Here is a 20,261-nt window from a genome sequence, read left to right on the forward strand (position 1 = left end):
TGGTTACCTCACCCTGTCTATATGGTCTCACAATTTCATGCTACGATGTACAAATCTCTGAGGAGTTATACAGCTTCCATCAGGAAGCCATTCAGCGTATGGTATATGGGCTTTCGCCAAACCTGAAAGAAATTCATATAGATCGCGACCGCCTAGGTGGTTTCGCAGCACGGTTTCCCTTGAAACCTGCCTATAGTTGGAACCAACACTGGCAGGGTTTTACCTTGGACAAAAAACTTCCAGGGACATTTCAAAAGGGTGCGCTAGAGCGCATAGTGTTGTCCAAAAGAGAAACAGACATCATCAAACGGGATATAGAACCGTGGAGTGAGTATACAGATTTCTCAAAGTTGCGTGTCTTGAGGCTCTGTCCCGATGTCTGTAACATTCGGGAAGACGTGCTAGAGTACCTTTTGACCTTTAACTTTGCATGTCTTGAGACATTTGAACTATGGATGGGAAAATTTAGTCGGACCTCCTTTTTTCTTCTGCCATGCTCATCTTCCTTTGCCCGTGCTATTAAACGGTTTCTCGAACAAGTACCTGCTCTATCGACTCTTAAGCTTCAGGATTGGGACCCAAAACTTGAGCTGGATGTTCTCCAATATTCCAACCTACGCAAACTTCATTTAAAGCCAGTGGTTGGTTCGTCTGTATCCCTCAACAACCTCAACCATATAGCCAAATACTGCCCTTTACTTTCGACCCTTGTCATAACCCTCCGCCGCCTTCGGGGAAACGCAGATGAGGTCAAAATGTATAAAGTTCTAGGCTCTATGGCCAGACTAGCCTACCTGGATCTCTTATTGGTTGTGGAAGACCCCAAGTTTCGCTTGGGAGGTTGCGGGAAGGCGCCTGATATTCCTAGCGATCCTTCTTTCGATGACTTTGACAAGGAATTTTATCCCCAGATAACCCTCGGATATTACAAATGCCCCCGTAAAGGACATTTGCGGGATGGGTTCATAAATAGTGCTCTTGACGCCGACCTGGTTTCCTCTATTTTTCGCACGATAAATTCGGCTAAGCCAGATATATCGGTCCTACTCAAAAAGATGACCATTAGAGTCGATACAACGGAATTCACAAATGATATACATGATAGGGGCGCAAGTACGCTTTACTACAATGTCCTCAGATATCTCGGTGTAGAGTGGACAGTAGAACGAAATTACTCAGATCTTACTATGGATAACCTCATCGCGATCAGAACAGGGAAGAACAGAATCGAGTGGAATAGATGTTTTCAGTCCTTTGGTGATACGTGCCTTGACCTAGGCGCTGTATTCCATAATCTGTGGCCATCAAAAGGGGGATCTAGCGAAGCAAATGACTGGCATAGCTTCCCACTGGCAACGGGTGATAATGAAGCAGAAATAGAGCGATGGCTCAACAGAAACAAGTCAGGTTAAATGTCTCGATTATGGGATCTAGGCCTAGGAGAAGTGGATTTTTCCCCCGGTCTTCAGATGTTATGACAAGCGGGATGCTCTAGATTTAGTTTTTTTCCCCCATTTAGCAGTGGATATATCAACATCTATACATATTGTTATCAGTGGAATTATAAATGTCAGGTTGCTAGAATTTTTGTATCATGATTTGCATCAAGTCAGAGACTTCGTCGCTCATGGAAACCGCTTCCTCCCCCATCCACTTGCTATGTAAAGCTAAGTGGAAGGGATTGGTGGCAGTCATTGAGTATTGAGTACTTATAGACTAATTCCACCTGCCACGCCAATGATGACTGACGATGTGCATGAGAAGCGGTAGCGAGATTAGGCGGGAGGGAGCATATTCTCCCAGATCCAAGCTGAGTATGCCGGGACATTGCTATAGGTATCTTAATGCGCGTATCGTCCACATACAGCGTATGAGATAACCCCAATCTGCGTCATAAACGCCCCGTCGACAACTGGACCACCATCATCCTCTTTACAGGCACCTTTCCCTCCGGCTTTGACAGGAGTACACAACGCTGAGTCAGTGACTTGAGGCGGTCATGTATGGCTTTTATTGCAATCTTCGAGGCTTATTAAGTCGATATCCGTGACAAGCAAATTTGCGGGAGGGAACCGCTGCCGCTGCCAGTAGTTTCCCAGCCAGTAAGAGAGCATTTTGTTCCTATTTCTGGGACTGCGTCGTCGGGGGATAGAAGGAGAATGGCTGAGATCGAAGGTCCAAACTCCAGGCTATTCTGTAGCTGGAGGATAGCGATATAGTTTTGTTTGGTCTTAGCGTCGAATTAGGGATGCACAGTTATTTTCACTACCCGCACTAGTTGCTTACCAGAAGCATGTTGCACTGAGACCCGGACCCTGGTCCGGCTTGGTGTTAGATCTTTGAGGCAATGGGCAGCGATAAGGATATGGTCTTTGCTGATGATGCTGCCGCCACATCTATGGGAGCTCGTTTGAATAGAAACCTGGAAAGGGTAAGCTTCCTTTGCTGCTTGTCGCCCGGCAGCGATAGCTTGAGCTAGGCCTGAGCGATAAGCTCATAGTATAAGGATAGAAACGGAGAGCTTGATGGTGAGTTATGCAGGTGAGAAGGTCCGTAAAATAGAACTTAAATACCAATAAGTGTCCAAAAAATAAGGTCCCTCCATAACACACACCCCAAGCTATTTGGCAGGTTGCTGGGGGTATATATACTGTGTCTGAAAGAGTGGGTTCTATGGTCTACCACTCAAGGATCCCAATCTCTCTTCTGGAATAAGTCGAGAGCCAGACGGTGGCCATCTTCACGATGGCCTGGCAGCCAGAGTTATAGTCTATTGACCCTTGAGATGATTGTTGGTATATGTCCGACGGTCTTCAGTCTAAGAAAAACAAATTCATAACAAGTGGGAAGATTTGCTTTCAATGCCATCTCATAAGACCACTTATTCGTTCAGGATTCCCAAAAATAAGAGCTCGCTTAAGCCCGCGGCTAAAAATATTAGCGCGAAAATCTGATGACTAACAAACCTAATTCTTGCCAAGCACCTTAACCTAGCCGCGATCACGTGTAAATAATGACGCTCGGGCTCGAGTTTCGCGACTCCAAAGAGATGGCAACAAAAGATAAGAGGACCAAGCGAAAGAGATCGCAAGGTGAACTTGATAAAGTGTCGTCAAAGCTCTTCTGGCCTCCGAACCGGAGTATACCGAGATTTGGAAGCTAGCCGCACCATGTAGAAGAAATGTAAGTCTTCTTGGTCCTTACACTTGATGTGCATTTGGAGACATGGCTGACTGTCAACAAGGTACGACTTACCGGTTCAACTCCGCCTGCGCCGGGCCATTCTCGAAGGTGATGCTCTGCTAGTCAAACGGATAGCTAAGAAATATCCAAAATATTTACATAACCCCGACTTTAACGACAAGAGCAACACCTCTCTTCACCTGGCCGCAATACTAGGCAACCTCGAAGTAGTCAAGCTGCTGGTCAGTCTGGGCCATGATTCATGCGAGCCAGATATAGCTTTCATGGACTTTGATGGGGCCCCCGGAATAAGTCTGAATACGGATTCTTCGACACCGCTTCATCTAGCGGCTGCAAATTCACACGCGGATTGTGCGGATTACCTGGCTACCGTCTTCAAACATTCTATCGACTGGCAGGATAAGAACGGAGCTACGGCATTAATGCTTGCGTCACAGAGCTCCAATATTTCAAGCCAGACGTCGAATACATCTTCATTGGTACCACCGAGACAAAGACCTAGGGCATCTTCATCAGCTTCGAACCCAGCTTCGTTCGAGGATACAAGTACTGTCTCCAAACTTATTAAACGCGGAGCGTCTTTGACAATGACTGATTCAGTGGGCAACACTGTACTTCACTACGCAAGTGCATGGGGGAATTTGAAAACATTTCGACTGCTAGTATCTGCTGGTGCCCCTCCACTGGCAAGGAATCATGCTAAATGTGCGCCAGCTGATTATGCGTTGAGTGTTCAGGCTGCGGCATATTGTCGGTCTTTAGTGACTGAATACGAGCGGGCAAGGAAGGGGCAGTACGAGCAGGATAAACCGAGCTTGAAAGTTAGATCGAATGATATCCCTCCAGACGATTCCCACTTGTCCCCAATATCTCCGGCCAGCGGCCTTAGACCAAAGATGAGTCTTGATAGTCAGAGAACCTCCCAGAGTTATGGAATTGGAGGCGTAAGATTGGTCTCACAGGATGAGAGTGATCAGGAGAATGAATTGAGGCCATCTGTTTCTTGGAGTAACCCGGGAACACCTATCTAATGGCCCCCCATGAATGTCTATGATATCAATGAGCAGTTACTAGAGCAATCAGTACATCTATTCCAGCTTGATACTTCATCAAAACACAACGGTTAGCGATAAAGAAGGCATTGATCCTCTATCCTACAGAACATATATGTACAGATAGACCACCTCACCGTTCCCAGCCACTTTTGCCCGTCTATATCTTCCGTTAATCTTACACCATGATGCCCAAGGTGACAGGTTCACAGTAATAATAACTTCAGGAAAAAGAATCCTCAAAAACGCCAAAGCGGTGTTCTACATGAGCGTCTACCCTCATGCGCTCATCCCAAATTTTTTTTTCCGTCGATTTTATTTTTCCAACAGGAGACGAACATATATGGACCAGGCCACTACGGGACGCCGGAATTCGCGAACATATTACATTCCCCCTCCTCTGCTCGTGCCATTTGTAGGCAGGTTGTTCATACCCTGTGGTTTGGTGATATTCTTGAGTAGCTTTTTTTCGTTTCTTTTGCGATAAATTACTTTCTTCGGTTGATGGTCTTGCGGCAGATTTCGATTAAGCCGTCCTTTGCTTCACTATCGGGGAATTTACTGATGGCTGCAACGGCGTCATCGGCATATTGTTGGGCAAGGGCCCGAGTTTGCTCGAGACCATCGGATTGCGAAACAATTTGACGGGCCTATACATATGTTTGTTAGAGCGGGTAATAACAGCTTGGTATCAATGGGTATTAACATACCAACTGGACGTCTCCTTCGCGAGAGAACTTTCTGCCTACAAGTTTTCCAAGCTCTGGCCGTTGTTTCCAGGCAAATAACAAGGGTGAAGTAGCTAACCCTAGCTCTAGGTCGGCACCGGCAGGTTTACCTAGCTCCTCTCCACTGATGGTATAATCCAACATATCATCAACGAGCTGGAAGGCCAATCCTAGATTCCTTCCAAAGAGATAAGCTGCCTCCGCGACGTCGGGACCACTCTGGTTCAGCAACGCAGCTGCACGGCAGGACTTGCTTATCAAACTGGCAGATTTCAAATATGTCTTTTGCAGATAATATGAGATGATATCTTCGGACCATACCGGATTTGATTCATCTAGCATGGTGTTTTTCAATTGCATGAATTCACCTTCGACCAGGTTGGCCATGACGGTTCCTAGCAACTCGATGACTTCGGGATCACGTAACCTGGCGATGAAGACGGATGCACGACCAAGAAGGAAATCTCCAGCGAGCACGGCCATCTTGTTTCCAAACGCAAGGTTGGCGGAGAGATTTGATCGGCGAGTCACTGCGTTATCAATGACATCGTCATGTAAGAGGGAAGCAGTATGAATCAGCTCAGTTATTTCGGCCAAGCGGCGTTGCGAAGGGAGGACGTTGGTAAAGTTATCCTTGGAATCTTCCTTGGTAGGCGCATATACGGTATCTCGGGTAGGTGAGCTAAGCGGCATGAGATCGGGATTTGTATCGGCCAGGATAGCCGGGGAATTGATCGAATCATTGATGTATGCTCCTGACGAGCTCGAAGAAGGGGTGGATAGCAGCGAGCTAAGCAGTTGGTCTCGTTCTCGACGCTTTTCACAGCTGGGCGTCAATGCCGTGGCTTGAGACATAAGCAGCACCAACATGGGCCGGACCTGCTTTCCTTCACTCTGAGCGTAGTATTTCGCAACCTGGTCTAGAATCGGGTGTCCAGAGCCCAAAAGGCAGCGCAGATTCTTCTTGAGAAACTTCAACTCCTTGCCTACCATCCTGAGTGGGTCAACAGAGACGTTGGCAGGTAGCGAGCCTGGATTCGAGGGCAGCGGAGGCGGAGGAGCCTTTGATATCTCCTTTGAAAACAGGTTCTGGGCCGCAGACATGGCTGATGCGAGTGCAGACTGGTCTTTTCGGCGCGAGGGATGGTAATTGCGAGCTGTGATGTGGGCTGGAGGTATGGAGGGAGAGATGGTGAAGCGGCTGTGAAGACATCGCGAGCATATTGAGGCCGGTCGGAAGGTCTGTGAAGCTCGCAGAGACAGCCCATAGGCCGGTAAGCTTGGTCGAGCTCTCATTTCTTCAGGAGTTGGGAGTTGTTCTGGTCTTTTCGCTGGTTGATCTGTTGAAGATGAGTACTCGCGGTAGAAGTCGGGACGGGCTCCTAGGTCCGTCGGGTGGGTAGAAACGAGACGGAAGTATAGCAGGTACCTGCAGCAGTGTCTCCTATAGACAATTGAAGCAGGATATATGGTGTATATACCAAGCCATGCGCTGTGGTGCAAGCTGGTGCACCGTGATGTTCTGTTGTTGCACGTCCGGTGTTGTACTTTTTTTTCAACGTCCAAAACTTGGCTGCGGAAAAAAGCTTCATTTGGGTGTTTGCATTTCTCCGTGCCGAACGTCGCAGCCGACCGGGGCCCGTAAGTATGCAACTAAACGATTTATTTTATTTACTTGCTTCTTACTGCTTAATATGAAGACGGATAAATGGAATGCAGATGGATTCGAGCTTGGTGTCTAGGCAAAGGGACAGACAAAGGGAGGCAGAAAATTACATCGGGATGTTGTTGTAGCAAAGACACAGGAGAGAAGAGAGAAAGGGAAAAAAAAGTAGTAGGCCCTGGCTTGTCGGTTGAAGGACTGTACATACATCCAAGCCGGCTCACGAGCTCGCCAGAAGTGCACGTCTCTTGGCCGTTAGCCGCTGGTCTCTAGTCGACGGCGAGAAAGAAGACGGCAGCCCTGAGAGGCGTGAGATGAAGTAGCACGGATGAGGTAATGAGAACCAGGAGGTCGAGAGCGTGGGAGAGCTGGGGGATGTGGATGTTGGTGGAGGTGATGGAGGAGGATGTTCAGGGATTGTGTCTTGTCCATGTACAGATACAGGTCGACTAGATACCCTCGAAGTCGCCACCGGCGTCATCGTCGTCCATGTCTCCCTCCACAATCTCCTTGGCCAGCTCCCTCTCTCGCTCGCGGGCCTCCTGGGCGTTCTTCAGCTCAAGACGGTGCTGGTTCATGGGGAACCTCATTGCCTGAGACAGATATTTAGTATATATACATCGTAAAACCAGATACCGTTTGTATCAAAAGAGCAAACATACCTTGACACTCTCGTCATGGAGGCCAAGACAAGCTTGGATACGCTCGTGGAAGACCTCTCCCGGCTCCTGGGTAGCGTACACGTCGCCAATGTCCTTGCTCTTCATGTAGCCCTTCTCATGGTCCAACGATGCCTCGATAACACCGTCCCTTATAGCCTTTGCGACAATGTACTCGGCAGACTCCTCACTATCCAAGCCGAGACGAAGGCAGATGTCACGTAGGGAGATACGAGTGTATGACAACGACATCATGCGTATACCGGTCTTTATGACGTTCTGTCGTAGTCGTAGAATAAGTGTGTACGTGCTGTCCTTTCGGAAGACGGGGCCGTAGGTCTGGACAATCTTCTGGAAGCCGTCGAGATCACCCACGCTGACGGCTCGTACGAGCAAGAAGTAAGGATGCATTGCTCGCTCGAGAGCTGCCTGGCGGAAGATGGCACGGTCAGGTATGTCTCCCATGAGCAGCTCGACGACAACAAGTAGCTTCATCGATGCCTGGTAGAAGCCACCCGCGCTTAGAGTCGACGGGGACTTCCGGGTGGCGCCCACCAGATGTTGGTGTGCGTCGGTATAGCGCAGCTGGATAGCTCGGATCCGACCTAGATAGTAGAGATATCGAGCAATCTGGTTGTTGGATGCACCGACGGGGAATTCGGAGTGAGAGATGAAGAGATCGGCTTGGGAGATGTGGGAGGTAGACAGGTAGTTGCGAAGCAAGAGAGTAGTGACGGTTGCCTGAATGTCGGTGTCTTTACGAAGAACGGCGGTCCGGAGAGCTGCAAGGAGCGAAGGTCTGATGGATATGACGGCTGCAGTCGGTGAAGGCGGAAGCGGTTTTAGCTGTTCGAAAAAGAGAGAATAATAAAAGTACACTCGAGCAGCCAAACAGTCCAGAGTCCTTCGGTTATGCGTCCTCAGCTTCTCGACCAGCTTCTGCGAGAACTGAGCACCTTTCTCTGTACGTTTTGCATCATACAGGTGAATCTGAACCAGAATGGAAAGATAGACGTCGATCTCGGGCAGGGTTTCTTTGGATGAAGCGACTGTCTTTGTGGCGGGCGTAGCTGACGATTTCATGTCCGAGGCATCTTCCATATCAATATCTTCGGTAACATTATCAAAAGCAGACTGTCTATCAAGGGCTGCCAGAAGGAAGGAAGCGGTAGGATCCGAACGCTGATAGGCAGATGTGATAACACTGGCGAGTAGGTCTGCAGACAGGTGTTTACGCATAGATGAGATTGTTCGCAGTACCCTAAGGGTGAAGCGTAGATCAAAATGCATCACAGCCCTCTCGAGTAATGTGAAATTTGTCCGGATATCTATAGTTTTGTCAGTATTCCATGTCCATCATGATTATTATCACGGTATACAGAAGCGTGGAGAGACATACCAGACTTCGCTTTCTCAGCCGGATCAACCACTTCATCCTGCTGAACATCCTCGTCCTGATCTGTGTCCATCTTAGACTCGCTGCGGCTCTTCTCAGGCTCTCCCGACAGTCTTGAAGCTTTTGACGGAGGAACAACAACAGTCATCTCTTCGTCGCCGTCGTTGTCGTCGCGCTGCTTGGGTGATACAGAGCCGTTCAAATGCTCTTCACTCATCTGCACGTCCTCGGGACCGTTCACACCATTTTCGACAGCATCAGAGCCCTCGGGCGTGGCCTTTTTTGAGCCTGAGGCCGGTTTCCTGGCTGGCGCTGCCTTGCCTCGTGACGCCGCCGAGCGAGTCGGAGCAGCTTTATCTTTGTTGGAGCTAGAGCTCTGCGAGTTCGAACGGGGTTTCTCGCCATCCGCCGAGGCGTCTGACCGGTTAGAGCGAAGCGTCCGCTTCTCTGCTGGCATCGTGTCTGAAGCTAATGAGCAGCTCCCTACGGCGAGAGCTTCTTCTGGGGGCCGGGCGTTTAAAGGACAGCAGAGCCGGGAGGCGAAGTGACTAAGGCGTGCTAAGGAGAGGAAGACGGCGTTTCAGCAGGCAAGCACAGGCAAAATGAGATCAAAACAGAAACGGCGAAGCTCCAAGAATGGCTGGCAAAGACGGGGAAACGAGGCTGCGGGCGTTTGCAACTGAAGACGCTGACGGTGATGTTTTTGGTTGTTTTTCCTGATGTTGCGAAGAGGTTAAGATGATGCGAAGGGAAAGTCGCAGAAGGGTTTAGCGTGGCTGACTAAGTAGTGAGTAAGCAGGCAGCTGAGAGCGACGCGGAAGATGGAAGACGACGACAGAAAGACGGCAGAGACACGGAGACCATGAACAACGAGGGAAGACGAGGAGGCGGGCGATGGACGATGACGGGAGAGGCGGTAGGAGGGGAGTGGAAGGGCCGGGCTATGGCGGCGAGGGAGGGCGCTGAGAGGACAGACGGCGAGAGAGGGCGGAAGAAGAAGAGACTCGATTGGTACAGCGCATACATCGATGAGCAAGCAGACAGCATTCTAATCACGGCTTGGAAGGCTCGTAACTGCAGGCTGGCGCGAGAGAAGTGGCAGCAGGCCTCATACTGGCCGATTACCGCGTCAGACGGCCGGACAGGAAGTAGTCCGCCTGTTTTAGGCATCGGTCGTCCCAGCGTTGGTAGTGAAAATACGGACTACTCTGAACACAGAGCAAGCTCGAGATCAAGGTCCTTGATGATACCCTATTACTCGATCCTAGCCGATTACCTCCTTAAACTTCTGCTCAGTATTCACGGTTACACCAGATGCTAACCCGGCCCCTACCTCTATATACAGGTACCGGCCCCGAGTACCTTTTCAATATGAGGTTTATCTCTTCTTTTCTCGCTGATGCCGACAGTCTATAATATCAACGGAGCTGGAGGAATATGATTACCATGGATATAGATCTTTTCAGAAATCAATCAGTAGACAGACCACTTAAAGACACTTGGCCCGATTAACATATAGAGTACCCGTTAGTACTTGCACGTATATGGTCAATGGCACTGTGTGAATAACTCAACTCGAACTCATACAAGGTAGGACTTACCAAGCATTCGATAATATTTATATCTCTATTCCCTTCCTCAGATTATATAGTAGGGGGCTTGTTATTGTATGGAGCAAACTTGATGACTAAGCCAGTGCACCAACGCTTATCTTTTTGTTTACCTCCGGAAGAAAAGAATCGAAGTCGAGATGAAGAAGACTGATAATAGACATTGAATGACCAAGCTGTTTATAAGTGGTGCTCTTGATTTGTCACAGCGTAAATTGGATATCTCCCTCGTTGATGTCGCAATGAGCCTGTTACAGAACCACCTGGAGCAGATCTCTCTCTCCGCGTCCGCGATAGCAGACTTATCGTAAGATCCGACCTCTATATACAGACAAGTACTCGATCTGATACGTCCGTCTCTAGATTTCCTCCTCCAAAACCATTTGTCAATGCGCTTCTCGGACAGCATGACATCACCACTCTTATCCGTGACACGGAGGCCCATGAACGAGCCCTCTTCTCCGTCGATAACACCACCAAGTCCCAGCGCAGAGCCACTCGTCGAGGTACGATGTTTGTAGCAGAGACCGAACGGGAATCTATGATCAGCCGCATATACGCCGTTAGAGACCGTACGAACCAGTCCGCTGTTGCGCGGGTACTTGGTGGTGATATGATGGATGCTATCAAACGGTCCACTGCCCCAACATCAGATAGAACCATAAAGAGCGGGTTGGACATTGAGGTTCTGTTGCGCGGTGCAGAAATGCTTTGCAACGTATAGTACGTTTTCGTTTGATATCAAGGTGAATTGACTGCATACTAAACCCTTGAATAGTCCGGTAGCAGGAGCCAAGGAGAAGATTGCTTCTATACGATCTCGACATCGCGAAATAACGGCTTCTCTCGAGTATCTTGAAAAGCGTGTTGCTGACCAGGCAGAAGAGCTGGAACGAATGAATCTCTCCCAATATGATGACAGTGATATACATAAGACAGAGGATATCGCTGAGGCCGTGGAAGTTACGGATGAAGATATCGAGCGGGAACTCGAAGCTATTCGAGAGCTGGAGGCGAAAAAACGGCATCTAGAGGCTAGGGTTACGGGGATGGAGAAGGATTTAGGAGGACTGCTAAGGTGAACTGAACTGTTCAGGCCATATACCCGTTATTGGACTGGGTATTTACTACCTACATATGTGGTATCGACCACAACTTCGCTCCATGCCCACTCAATATGGCAATACTACTGCTTTGAAGTGGTTGGAGACACATCTCGTGGAAACATAACCGACATCTAGGATATGCATTCCAAAGATGGTGACCTAGCACCTCTCTATGCCCGGCTGCTGTCTCTAATCCGAGAGATTGGTACGAGATATTGGACCCGCGAGATGTGAGGAAAGAAGATCACATCTGCCTTCTGGAAAGAGTGGTACTGCGCAGGCAGGATTATACATACTTTAACGGTATGATGTCCCTACAAAATTTCAAGAATGAACAAAATATGGCATACCAATGGCTTGTTTAACAAGGAAAGTCATGAGGCCTAATAGTGAAAAGAATATATGATAATTGGGCTATGTCAATCGAAATTGCCGTATTACTAGTCATCACTATCTTCTCCCTCATCAAGGTCAGTCGCAACAATCGGGATACGAGCTTGGGCGATAACACATCTCCTTTCTCCGTTCCCAATGATTGCACACCACTGAGGTCCGTTGAACGTGGTTGGAAAGTCATCAAAATGGCGGCAGGGCTGTGCAGCCGTTGCTATTTTCATATCCTTGAATGTGAACGTACCAAAAGGGACCAAGCGATGATAGGACCTCGGCTTATCTTCTTCACCGTCTAGGGTCTCAAATTTGGTGACTAGTCCATCGGGGGTAGTCACTTGTGTCTGGCAGATGCTACGAAAAACAGGAGAGACTTTGCAGCAGGCAAGTTCGGTACAGGGGTCGACATACGAGAGGATTTCAGCGTATATCTCTGGCGGGAACACACCTCGACTGAATTGTTGAAGGTCCTTCTGGGCCTGTTGCTCAAACATTATTTGAAGAATTGCAAATCCTGGGTGTGTCTGCAATGCTGACTCCGTACCAGCAACAGGGGGAAATGGAGCTGCAGCCCCATTGGTGACCGGTAATACCCCGGAATGTGCGACTGATGTCACATCGCCCCCCACGGATACTTTCGCCACAATCATGAGCTTGATTGAGAAAAGTATTATTTCAAACTCCTTGTTTCCACTCTGAAGCCCAACCTCCACGGCTTTTGCTATAGCAGCATTCCTCTCGTGAAGAAGAGCCTCGGCAGTGACAAGACTGATAAGGATACCCTGAAAGTAGTATGTAGTCTCTGAGGGCGCGCATCCAGGTTTGGTAACTGGGGTATGGCATCCTGCCCCGAGGATTGGTAGAATCTCCGTTCCATCCTGAGCGTCATCTTGGACAAAAAATCCACGTGAGGAAGATTGATGTCTGTAGTGGCCATGTAACTTCTGAACATCAGTAAGGTGAAATTCACTAGCTGCTAGTGATAGGATAGCAAATGCCAATTCTCGGAAAGCAAAGTCTGTATATCCCCATTGGGGAACATAATCCCACATAGCTGAGTGAGAAGGGTGTAGTAGGTATTCGTACAGCATTAGAGCCATTACTTGGCGCGGATTATAATCGACACCAGCCGAAAACTCATACAGGTCGGAGTGTTGATATCTGTTGTACATCTCGTTATACCTGTCGCGCTCAGCGTCATCGGCGAAATAGTCGGGAATGAGTGGCTCTAATGAAGCTTCAGGACATTTTGCAGTGGAGAGGTCCCATGACTCAAAAGGTGTAATCCAGGTATCCCGAGGGATGTTCCAAAGTCTGAAGAAGACTCGATTATTCACAGAGAATACCTGCTCATCAAGATCGATGAGATACACCCATTCAATAAACACGGTGTTTGAAGCGTCGCCGAAGTAGGACGGAAGCACCTCAAAATCACGTATATTCGCCCATGGCTCCGATTTGGCATCACCCTCTTTGCTCTTTAGGATATGTACGCGTTCCTCCGTAATGCAGTAGTGTTTTTCAAGTTCGACTAACCTGCGCTCATAGGAATCACGCTTTTGCTGTAGCCATACTATCACCGCAAGAAATAGGTTTAGTATCTGACTCCATTCCGGGGTGAAGATGTGCCACAGGGTCTTGAGATCCCCTATATTCTTTCTCAATAATGATCAAAAGGCTGCATCTCAAGCCTTACACAGATACATGTAAAGACGAGCTGAAGGCCGCGTTTACCTAGCGCCTTGATGGTTTGACAGAATATAGAGGCTCCTAAGACCATGGAAACAGCATTAGGTATGGATCGGACGGTCTCACCTTCGTATTCTTTTCGATCAACTGGCACTCCAGCAACAATCCTGGTACCGAAGTGTTCAGGGTAGCTGTCATAGTGGTTGTAGTAAATCCAGTATCTACCACGATAGCGAACTATACGATACCCCCTAGTTCCCATTCTGAGGGTGCGTCTGTCAACGCGTGACTTCAGAAATTAGTAAATTAGCAAACTGTATAGCATAACCCAGCCTCTATGAGAGCAGGCGAGGCTGAGAGTGTCGAGACGTAGAGATGCAGCAGTTCAACTGACGTGTTGTTGTTGCGATGAAGTTGAATGGATGTGAATATAAAGTTAAAGTGATTAGTAATTTATTACTAAAACAAATGCCAAGACCTTTCGTCGTTTGCGATTTTGACGTCGATGAAAAGGAAAGGCGAAGAGAGTGAAGACTGAGAAGACGGCTGAAGACGCCCCGTACCGCCTGCGAATTTATTATCATTAACAGCTTATATTGATTCACCGTCTCACGGATATCATTATTATATAACGGGGCGTTTGGTGCGCCAAAGTTGGAAAGAACTGAGAAGCTGAGCTTCATCGCAATCAACCATGGATAACTCGTCGACCCCAGCCAACACGGCGCAGCAGCAGCAGCAACAACAACAGCAGCAGCAGCAGCAGCAGTCGCAACAACAAACTCTCCAGCAGCAACAACAACAACAGCTGTCGAGCCTTATACGAACGGAACAGGTCCAGAAACTGCCTCATCTCGCCGACTCCCAGAAGGCGGTGCACACCCAGGCTGTCCGGAGCTGCTGGGAGGTGCTCCATTCACACCCTCCCACGTCCAACGAATACGTGAAAGCACAGCAGAAGCTGACGCAGATGTCTACTCAGCTAATGAGGGGGATGAGGATGTACCAACACAACAGGTCACAGATGCAACAGGCGCATGCGCATCCAGACTGCCCTTATATCAGCAGCAGCAGCAGCAGCAGCAGCAACAACAGCAACAACAGCAACAACAGCAACAGAAGCAAGGGCAAACACAACAGGACCAGCAGCCACAAATAAGCCGGGGTCCGGTTGGAGTCAACCCTGCGCAGCAGAAACCACAGAACTTCCAGCCGCTTTATCCTCAGATCCAGGCCAAAGTTAACAGCCTGACGTTCATACCCCCTCCCTCGGTAACCAAGGACCAGATGGAGGGCTGGCTACAGGAAGCAAAGAACAGATATGGTGCGGCGTTGCAGAAACAAGAGCTGGGAAAAGTGAAACTGGCTGAAGTCCGACAGTCGTACCAGCAGCGTCAAGGTGCTGGAAACCTCACTGCTGAGGAGATTCAGGAATTCAAGAACAGACAGCTTTTTGCCGATAAATTATATAGAGAAGGAAATGAGTTTCTTTCCAAATTCAAGGAACAACAGGAGAGCTTCCGTCTCCAGCACCAGCAGGCGGCAGCAGCTGCAGCTTCCGGCCAGCAGGCAGGCCAGGGAGGGCAGGCGCAAACTTCTGGTGGTGGAGATCAACAGGGTGTCGTTAGCCAGGCTGCCGTCCAACAGCCTGTATCAGCAGCAGCCGGAACACCCGCTCCGCATACCATAAACTCGGCCGTTGTTGCAGCGCGCCATCAGGCCGGTCAAGCCCCTCAGGGACAGTCTGCTTCTGGGTCAGGAGGCACACACCCTCCGACCCAGCAACAAGGACAACCAGGACAGTCTCAACAACAACCACAGCAGCAGCCACAACAGCAGCAGCCACAACAGCAACAGCAACAAACTCAACACACTCAGCAACAGCAACAGCCTCAACAGCAACAAAGTCAACTAGGACAGCAGCAAGCAGCTTCACAACAACAACAACAACAACAACAACAAGCACAAGTTGCAGGAATGAAACAACAACTTCCAGAAGGTGCTGGAGCTACTACTCTCTCTCAAACACCACAAAATCAGGGTCCACCACGTGCACTCTCTCAACAAGGAGCAGTGAACCAAGCGCGTAGCAGCTATGATATGAATTCCAACATCCACCAGTCCAACCAGACATCAAACCACGCGCATCCCCAAGCCTACATTGGCGACCGTAACATGGATACCCGAAAGATCAACATGGCTATTCCCAAGAACCTCAGCATTTCCACCACTCCCGAACCTGTTACTATGGGGACGGCCCGGCCCACCCTCACCACTGGAGCCAGCCATGGCTCCATGGGAATGATGGGCCAGCCAGCCATCCAGAAGCATCCTGGTTATGTGTTAGAGGGAGAAGGTCAGCGTGTCCTCAGCAAGAAGAAGCTCGACGACCTAGTCAGACAGGTTACCGGAGGCGGCGAGGGAGAAAAGCTCACCCCTGACGCAGAAGAGGTATAGCCCCCCCCCCCCCCCCCCCAATCTTTTCTCCCATTTTAACTCGTAAATAATATCTAACGACTTCTATAGTTTGTTCTCCAGATGGCTGACGACTTTGTCGACGATGTGATCACCGCTGCCTGTCGTCTCGCCAAACTCCGTCCATCTTCGACCTTAGACATCCGCGACATCCAGCTCGTCCTAGAACGCAACTACAACATGCGTATCCCTGGCTTCTCGTCCGATGATCTGCGTACCGTTAAGAAGCCCCATCCCACTCAGGGCTGGATCCAGAAGATGACTGCCGTCCAGGCCGCCAAGGTCACCCAAAGCCGCACTGAGTAGATATGGTATGTGACGGCATACCGGCTCTTTACGGCGTGAAACGGGCTCCTTTACAAACACAGCAAATATTTGTTTTCTTCGCTTTTTTTGGTTTTTTATTTTATGCACTGGAAGTTCGGGGTGAAAAGTCTTTCTCTTCTTGCCGAGCTTTCTACAGAGCATCATCTTCTACTTCGGCTTTTCATACTCTGTAAGGAGCTGTTCACGGTGGTCATCTGTCGACTGGCGAAAGGTTTCAAGTTAGTTCTCTTATTTCTACGCTGAAATGGGTGCATAGGCAAGCAGTCGTCAGAGTTGTGTATCATAAATATCTAGCACCATCACATATATACTCGCTCACTATCGGTCTCTCTCATCACTCGCCTAGCAGCTGCATGACTCGCAATCTCCATCAAGCAGAAAAAGCAATGACAAGGGCGACATCATCCTCGGAGCCTTGCCCGGGGTCTTGTGATGCAGGCGTTCGCTATATAAGTACCATAATATACCCATTAGATACACTGGAGTCGCATCAGATGAGCGTAATCAGCTGGAATCCAGCAGCGTTATCCGTCATGTTCAAGATGCTCCAAGATATCTCCTGCTCAGCCCCAGCAGCTCCCTCGTATTGTTATAATAATGTAAATCCTTCGCTGCAGCTGCATGCGAATTGCATCCTGAGCGCATTTCTCATAGACTCTTCCGCTCAACCCGATCTGATATTTGACTGTATCATTGTCCAGACATGATCTAAAGCCGACCTCGTCCTGTATTCCATTCCAGCGTTTTGTTTGTCTTTTTTTTCCCCCCCTCTCTTATTCTAATATTGCCATTGTCATCGGATATAAGTCGGGATGGCTGAGCCTACAGCTCGTCCGGCGATGGTTTCAGGGGAACGTTCACGAAGCAGATCTCGAATACCTCGTCTGCAGACTGGAGACCCGATCCCTCCGCCGACGAGGCCAGCGAGACCCGGTATGTGAACAGCTTTTTCTTCGTCGTTCTTAAGCTGCGGTTTGACATGCCGGAAACCGAACTGGGCGTCGTTCCGTTGTTTGTTTACGAGCATAACTAGATCGGCGGGTTTGGCTAACAAGCAACTCGACAACAGAGCAGTTGACGCCCTCGACGCGGCTGGCGGAACAGCTACCGAGTGTTGGACAGCCCAGAAGTAAGACTCCATGGTTACGCTGGTGTTGCACTCAGCCAGGGACAGCTTTCCGATTGGATAACTAAGATCTGGCTTGGTGGTGATGGTTGTTGACATGTTATTATCTGCAGAACGACAGTCACGGCGACATGACCTGGGCCCCAAATGGCACAAGGAGTACTCGGAGATCGATCAGCACTGCGGGCGGGTCCTGATCATCGATTTTGTGAAGCAAGGTAGGTTACTGGACGTGCATTTGCTGGAGATGATAACTATAGGATGCTAACTGGACCGCCAGAGGCGAGCAAAACCCGCATGCGCAAAGTCAGCGCGGAGGAGATATTCGATCTTCAATCCCTCCGCAAAGTGTACAACAACCCTGATCGGACCAACGAGGCCGTCCTGCGTGTCTTTCACGTTCAAAACGCCGACTGGGCCAAGGAGTATCTCCTGAGGAAGTTCAACATCGACAACCGGGATGATCTCGTCGGCAACGACTTTGGGAAGTATGTCCGACATAAGAACCCGGAGAGACGTGGCGGACGGCCGTTTCTGAACGGGAAGACATGGAAAGTCCAGTACGATCCGTGGCGAGGAATCAGTAAGACCTCGTTTGGACTGGATTATCTGAAGCAGTACCACAAATCTGTGCATCTTACTCCACGCCACCGTCGGAGTCCCGGGGATGATACCCTCAAGATGATGGAACTGGACTCCTGGGGAGACCAAGGTAGGTACTTTGTTGCATACATACTCATTACAGGTTTGAAAAATTGTGAATCCTTTGCTTACTCCGAGTACAGATAATCCAAGTCGTGGCTATGATGTATATGTCCAGCGGCTCAGCTGCTATATTCAACACAAACAAGCCACAGGATTGCCCTCCCTGGAAATTGAGGATTCGGATATCAAGAATCCGTATCATATAGAGGATTGCCAAGCCGGTGACTCCCCCGAAAAGCGGAAGGACGTATACGTCCCATGTCTGAGCTCTCTGGATAACGGCAATGCAATCCTTATATTCGACAATTCTCACACCGGATGTCTAGAAGACACTCTCATCCCACCCCGTCAGACATGGGAGGAGAGATGGAGACGACTTCCTTTCTTCCTTGCCTTCGAGTCGAAGGATCTTGTTGAAAGTGATGAGCAGCTCGCTCACCACAGCACCAGAATTATTTTAGACGATATTTTCAAGGTCCTGACCGCAAACTGGGATTCATTCTTAAATTTAGCAATGGATCATGTTAGCATGTTGGAGGACAAGATATATGAGCGGCCAGCAGATGAAACCCGCGCCCCATTGCTTTGGACCAACTCGAGTTTGTGGCTCAAAGTTGAAAAGTTACTGTTCATTCACCTTGATATCGTCAAAGAGATGATAACACGGCTGCAAGACCTGACAGGTGGGTTGATCATGGTTATTGAGTGCCTTGATAAGACAGTATCGCTAATTTGGTATGAGCAGATGACGTAGAATCAGATACCCCTTGGCTGGAGAGCATACCCGGTGACTTTGAGCGGTTGGGCACCACTATTACCGAAGATCTGATAAAGCCGACTGAGAACCTAATATCCCTTTTGTATCAGTCAGTCTCTATCAGGGACAGTCGGCATAGCATTCAACTAAACGTCAGCAGTAAGTAGAAGGGCTCTTATCTTCTTGGACATAGAATCGGCTGGCTAATCGTCTATAGTGTGGCGTCTGAGTTGGATCACTTTCATCTTCCTCCCTATGACTTTCATCACTGGATTCTTTGGCATGAACGTTGATACCTTTAAGGACAACCCTGATATTAAATGGTACTTTATAGCCACTGTACCATTCATGTTCCTGGTCCTTATCCTTTGGTACATAATCAAGCATTACCTCGCAGGCCGACGCCAAACTCCACATCAAAGAGGTATTTATGAGAATTTCTTCAACGAGATGGCAGATCGCAACCCGTCACTCTGGTCCAGAATGGGACCGCGTGATTATGTTGTTCCACGGGGCATACTATCACGTATTAAATGGCATTTCATCAAGGTTTGGAGTGCGCCTGAACGTACAATCTTGCTGGACACCGACAGTGATGGATCGGGTGGTGATATGGGCACCATGTTCAAGATAAAGCAATATTTAATTCGCAGATGGACCTCCCAGCTCCGAAATAACAAGGCAGTCAAGGAAACAGCCCTTGAAGATGGGTTAATAGTACCCGAAGATGATACCGTTAGTGAAGTACACAGTATTGCCGACGGGTTGGCAGAAGCTACTGAAATGCTTGTGATACCCGCCACTCCAGCCGTTGAGTCTCGAATAGTGCCTGAGATAGTGGCATCGCATACCACTACTCAAACTCAGCCAGATGCCCCGGAGGCTATAGCTCCTCGCTCAGCATTATCGTTGATAAGCAGCGCACATCGTCGAAGTAGCAGCGCCGGAAGGACCAGTTGTTTGTTGGTTGAAGAAGAAGATTACCAATGGTTGAGTGAACGAGGTAGACAGGGGATGCGATGGGCCTGGAGGTCGTCGAGTTCCAGGGGTAGGAGTCCTCACGGAAGCCCCCGTCGACACAGTCGAAGCCGTAGCAGAGAAGATAGAGAAGTTGAGAAGAGCGGCGGTTCTACTTCGCCCGTCGATCAGGGCACTGGGACGATGCCGCAATCGAATGATGATAACAACGAGTCACCCACAACGGCTCATGACACATCTAACACCCATACTTGAGCAGCATTAAAGTATGTTGGGTGGTTTAGAATGTTTCTGATCCTACGGGGATGTGCAAATGATAGATATGATACCCCATTAGACCTTTTTTTTTTCCACATTTTCTTTATCTGAACATATCAACACTTTCTTCTTCAGTTT

At 49.0% G+C, this 20,261-nt stretch overlaps 8 protein-coding genes across 8 annotated transcripts; 5 read left to right on the forward strand and 3 right to left on the reverse strand.

Annotated features, from left to right (window-relative positions):
• Positions 1 to 98: 98 nt before the first annotated feature.
• On the forward strand, positions 99 to 1,412 carry TERG_02474 (uncharacterized protein; the record flags this gene model as incomplete). The annotated part of the gene is made up of 1 exon (XM_003237713.1): positions 99 to 1,412. The coding sequence occupies one exon, from the start codon at positions 99 to 101 to the stop codon at positions 1,410 to 1,412; it is 1,314 nt and encodes a 437-aa protein (XP_003237761.1).
• Positions 1,413 to 3,181: 1,769 nt separating this feature from the next.
• On the forward strand, positions 3,182 to 4,235 carry TERG_02476 (uncharacterized protein; the record flags this gene model as incomplete). Its single annotated transcript, XM_047747921.1, has 2 exons — positions 3,182 to 3,183; positions 3,245 to 4,235. Coding segments are annotated over 2 exons (993 nt in total).
• Positions 4,236 to 4,744: 509 nt separating this feature from the next.
• TERG_02477 (uncharacterized protein) lies at positions 4,745 to 6,280 on the reverse strand (the record flags this gene model as incomplete). The annotated part of the gene is made up of 2 exons (XM_003237716.2): positions 4,745 to 4,906; positions 4,967 to 6,280. 2 exons carry the CDS (start codon positions 6,278 to 6,280, stop codon positions 4,745 to 4,747), a joined length of 1,476 nt encoding a protein of 491 aa, XP_003237764.2.
• An 816-nt stretch (positions 6,281 to 7,096) lies between these two features.
• On the reverse strand, positions 7,097 to 9,159 carry TERG_02478 (proteasome regulatory particle lid subunit RPN3; the record flags this gene model as incomplete). Its single annotated transcript, XM_003237717.1, has 3 exons — positions 7,097 to 7,240; positions 7,310 to 8,634; positions 8,706 to 9,159. 3 exons carry the CDS (start codon positions 9,157 to 9,159, stop codon positions 7,097 to 7,099), a joined length of 1,923 nt encoding a protein of 640 aa, XP_003237765.1.
• A 1,320-nt stretch (positions 9,160 to 10,479) lies between these two features.
• Positions 10,480 to 11,394, forward strand: TERG_08735 (uncharacterized protein; the record flags this gene model as incomplete). Its single annotated transcript, XM_003237719.2, has 3 exons — positions 10,480 to 10,619; positions 10,676 to 11,035; positions 11,091 to 11,394. 3 exons carry the CDS (start codon positions 10,480 to 10,482, stop codon positions 11,392 to 11,394), a joined length of 804 nt encoding a protein of 267 aa, XP_003237767.2.
• Positions 11,395 to 11,858: 464 nt separating this feature from the next.
• On the reverse strand, positions 11,859 to 13,759 carry TERG_02481 (uncharacterized protein; the record flags this gene model as incomplete). The annotated part of the gene is made up of 2 exons (XM_047747922.1): positions 11,859 to 13,456; positions 13,513 to 13,759. 2 exons carry the CDS (start codon positions 13,757 to 13,759, stop codon positions 11,859 to 11,861), a joined length of 1,845 nt encoding a protein of 614 aa, XP_047603891.1.
• Positions 13,760 to 14,191: 432 nt separating this feature from the next.
• On the forward strand, positions 14,192 to 16,278 carry TERG_02482 (uncharacterized protein; the record flags this gene model as incomplete). Its single annotated transcript, XM_003237721.1, has 3 exons — positions 14,192 to 14,440; positions 14,488 to 15,948; positions 16,024 to 16,278. 3 exons carry the CDS (start codon positions 14,192 to 14,194, stop codon positions 16,276 to 16,278), a joined length of 1,965 nt encoding a protein of 654 aa, XP_003237769.1.
• Positions 16,279 to 17,510: 1,232 nt separating this feature from the next.
• Positions 17,511 to 20,120, forward strand: TERG_02483 (uncharacterized protein; the record flags this gene model as incomplete). The annotated part of the gene is made up of 5 exons (XM_047747923.1): positions 17,511 to 17,643; positions 17,706 to 18,137; positions 18,211 to 18,813; positions 18,876 to 19,046; positions 19,105 to 20,120. 5 exons carry the CDS (start codon positions 17,511 to 17,513, stop codon positions 20,118 to 20,120), a joined length of 2,355 nt encoding a protein of 784 aa, XP_047603892.1.
• Between the last annotated feature and the right edge of the window lie 141 nt (positions 20,121 to 20,261).

The sequence above is a fragment of the Trichophyton rubrum genome (assembly GCF_000151425.1).
Source record: "Trichophyton rubrum CBS 118892 genomic scaffold supercont2.2, whole genome shotgun sequence".
Classification (NCBI taxonomy): domain Eukaryota; kingdom Fungi; phylum Ascomycota; class Eurotiomycetes; order Onygenales; family Arthrodermataceae; genus Trichophyton; species Trichophyton rubrum.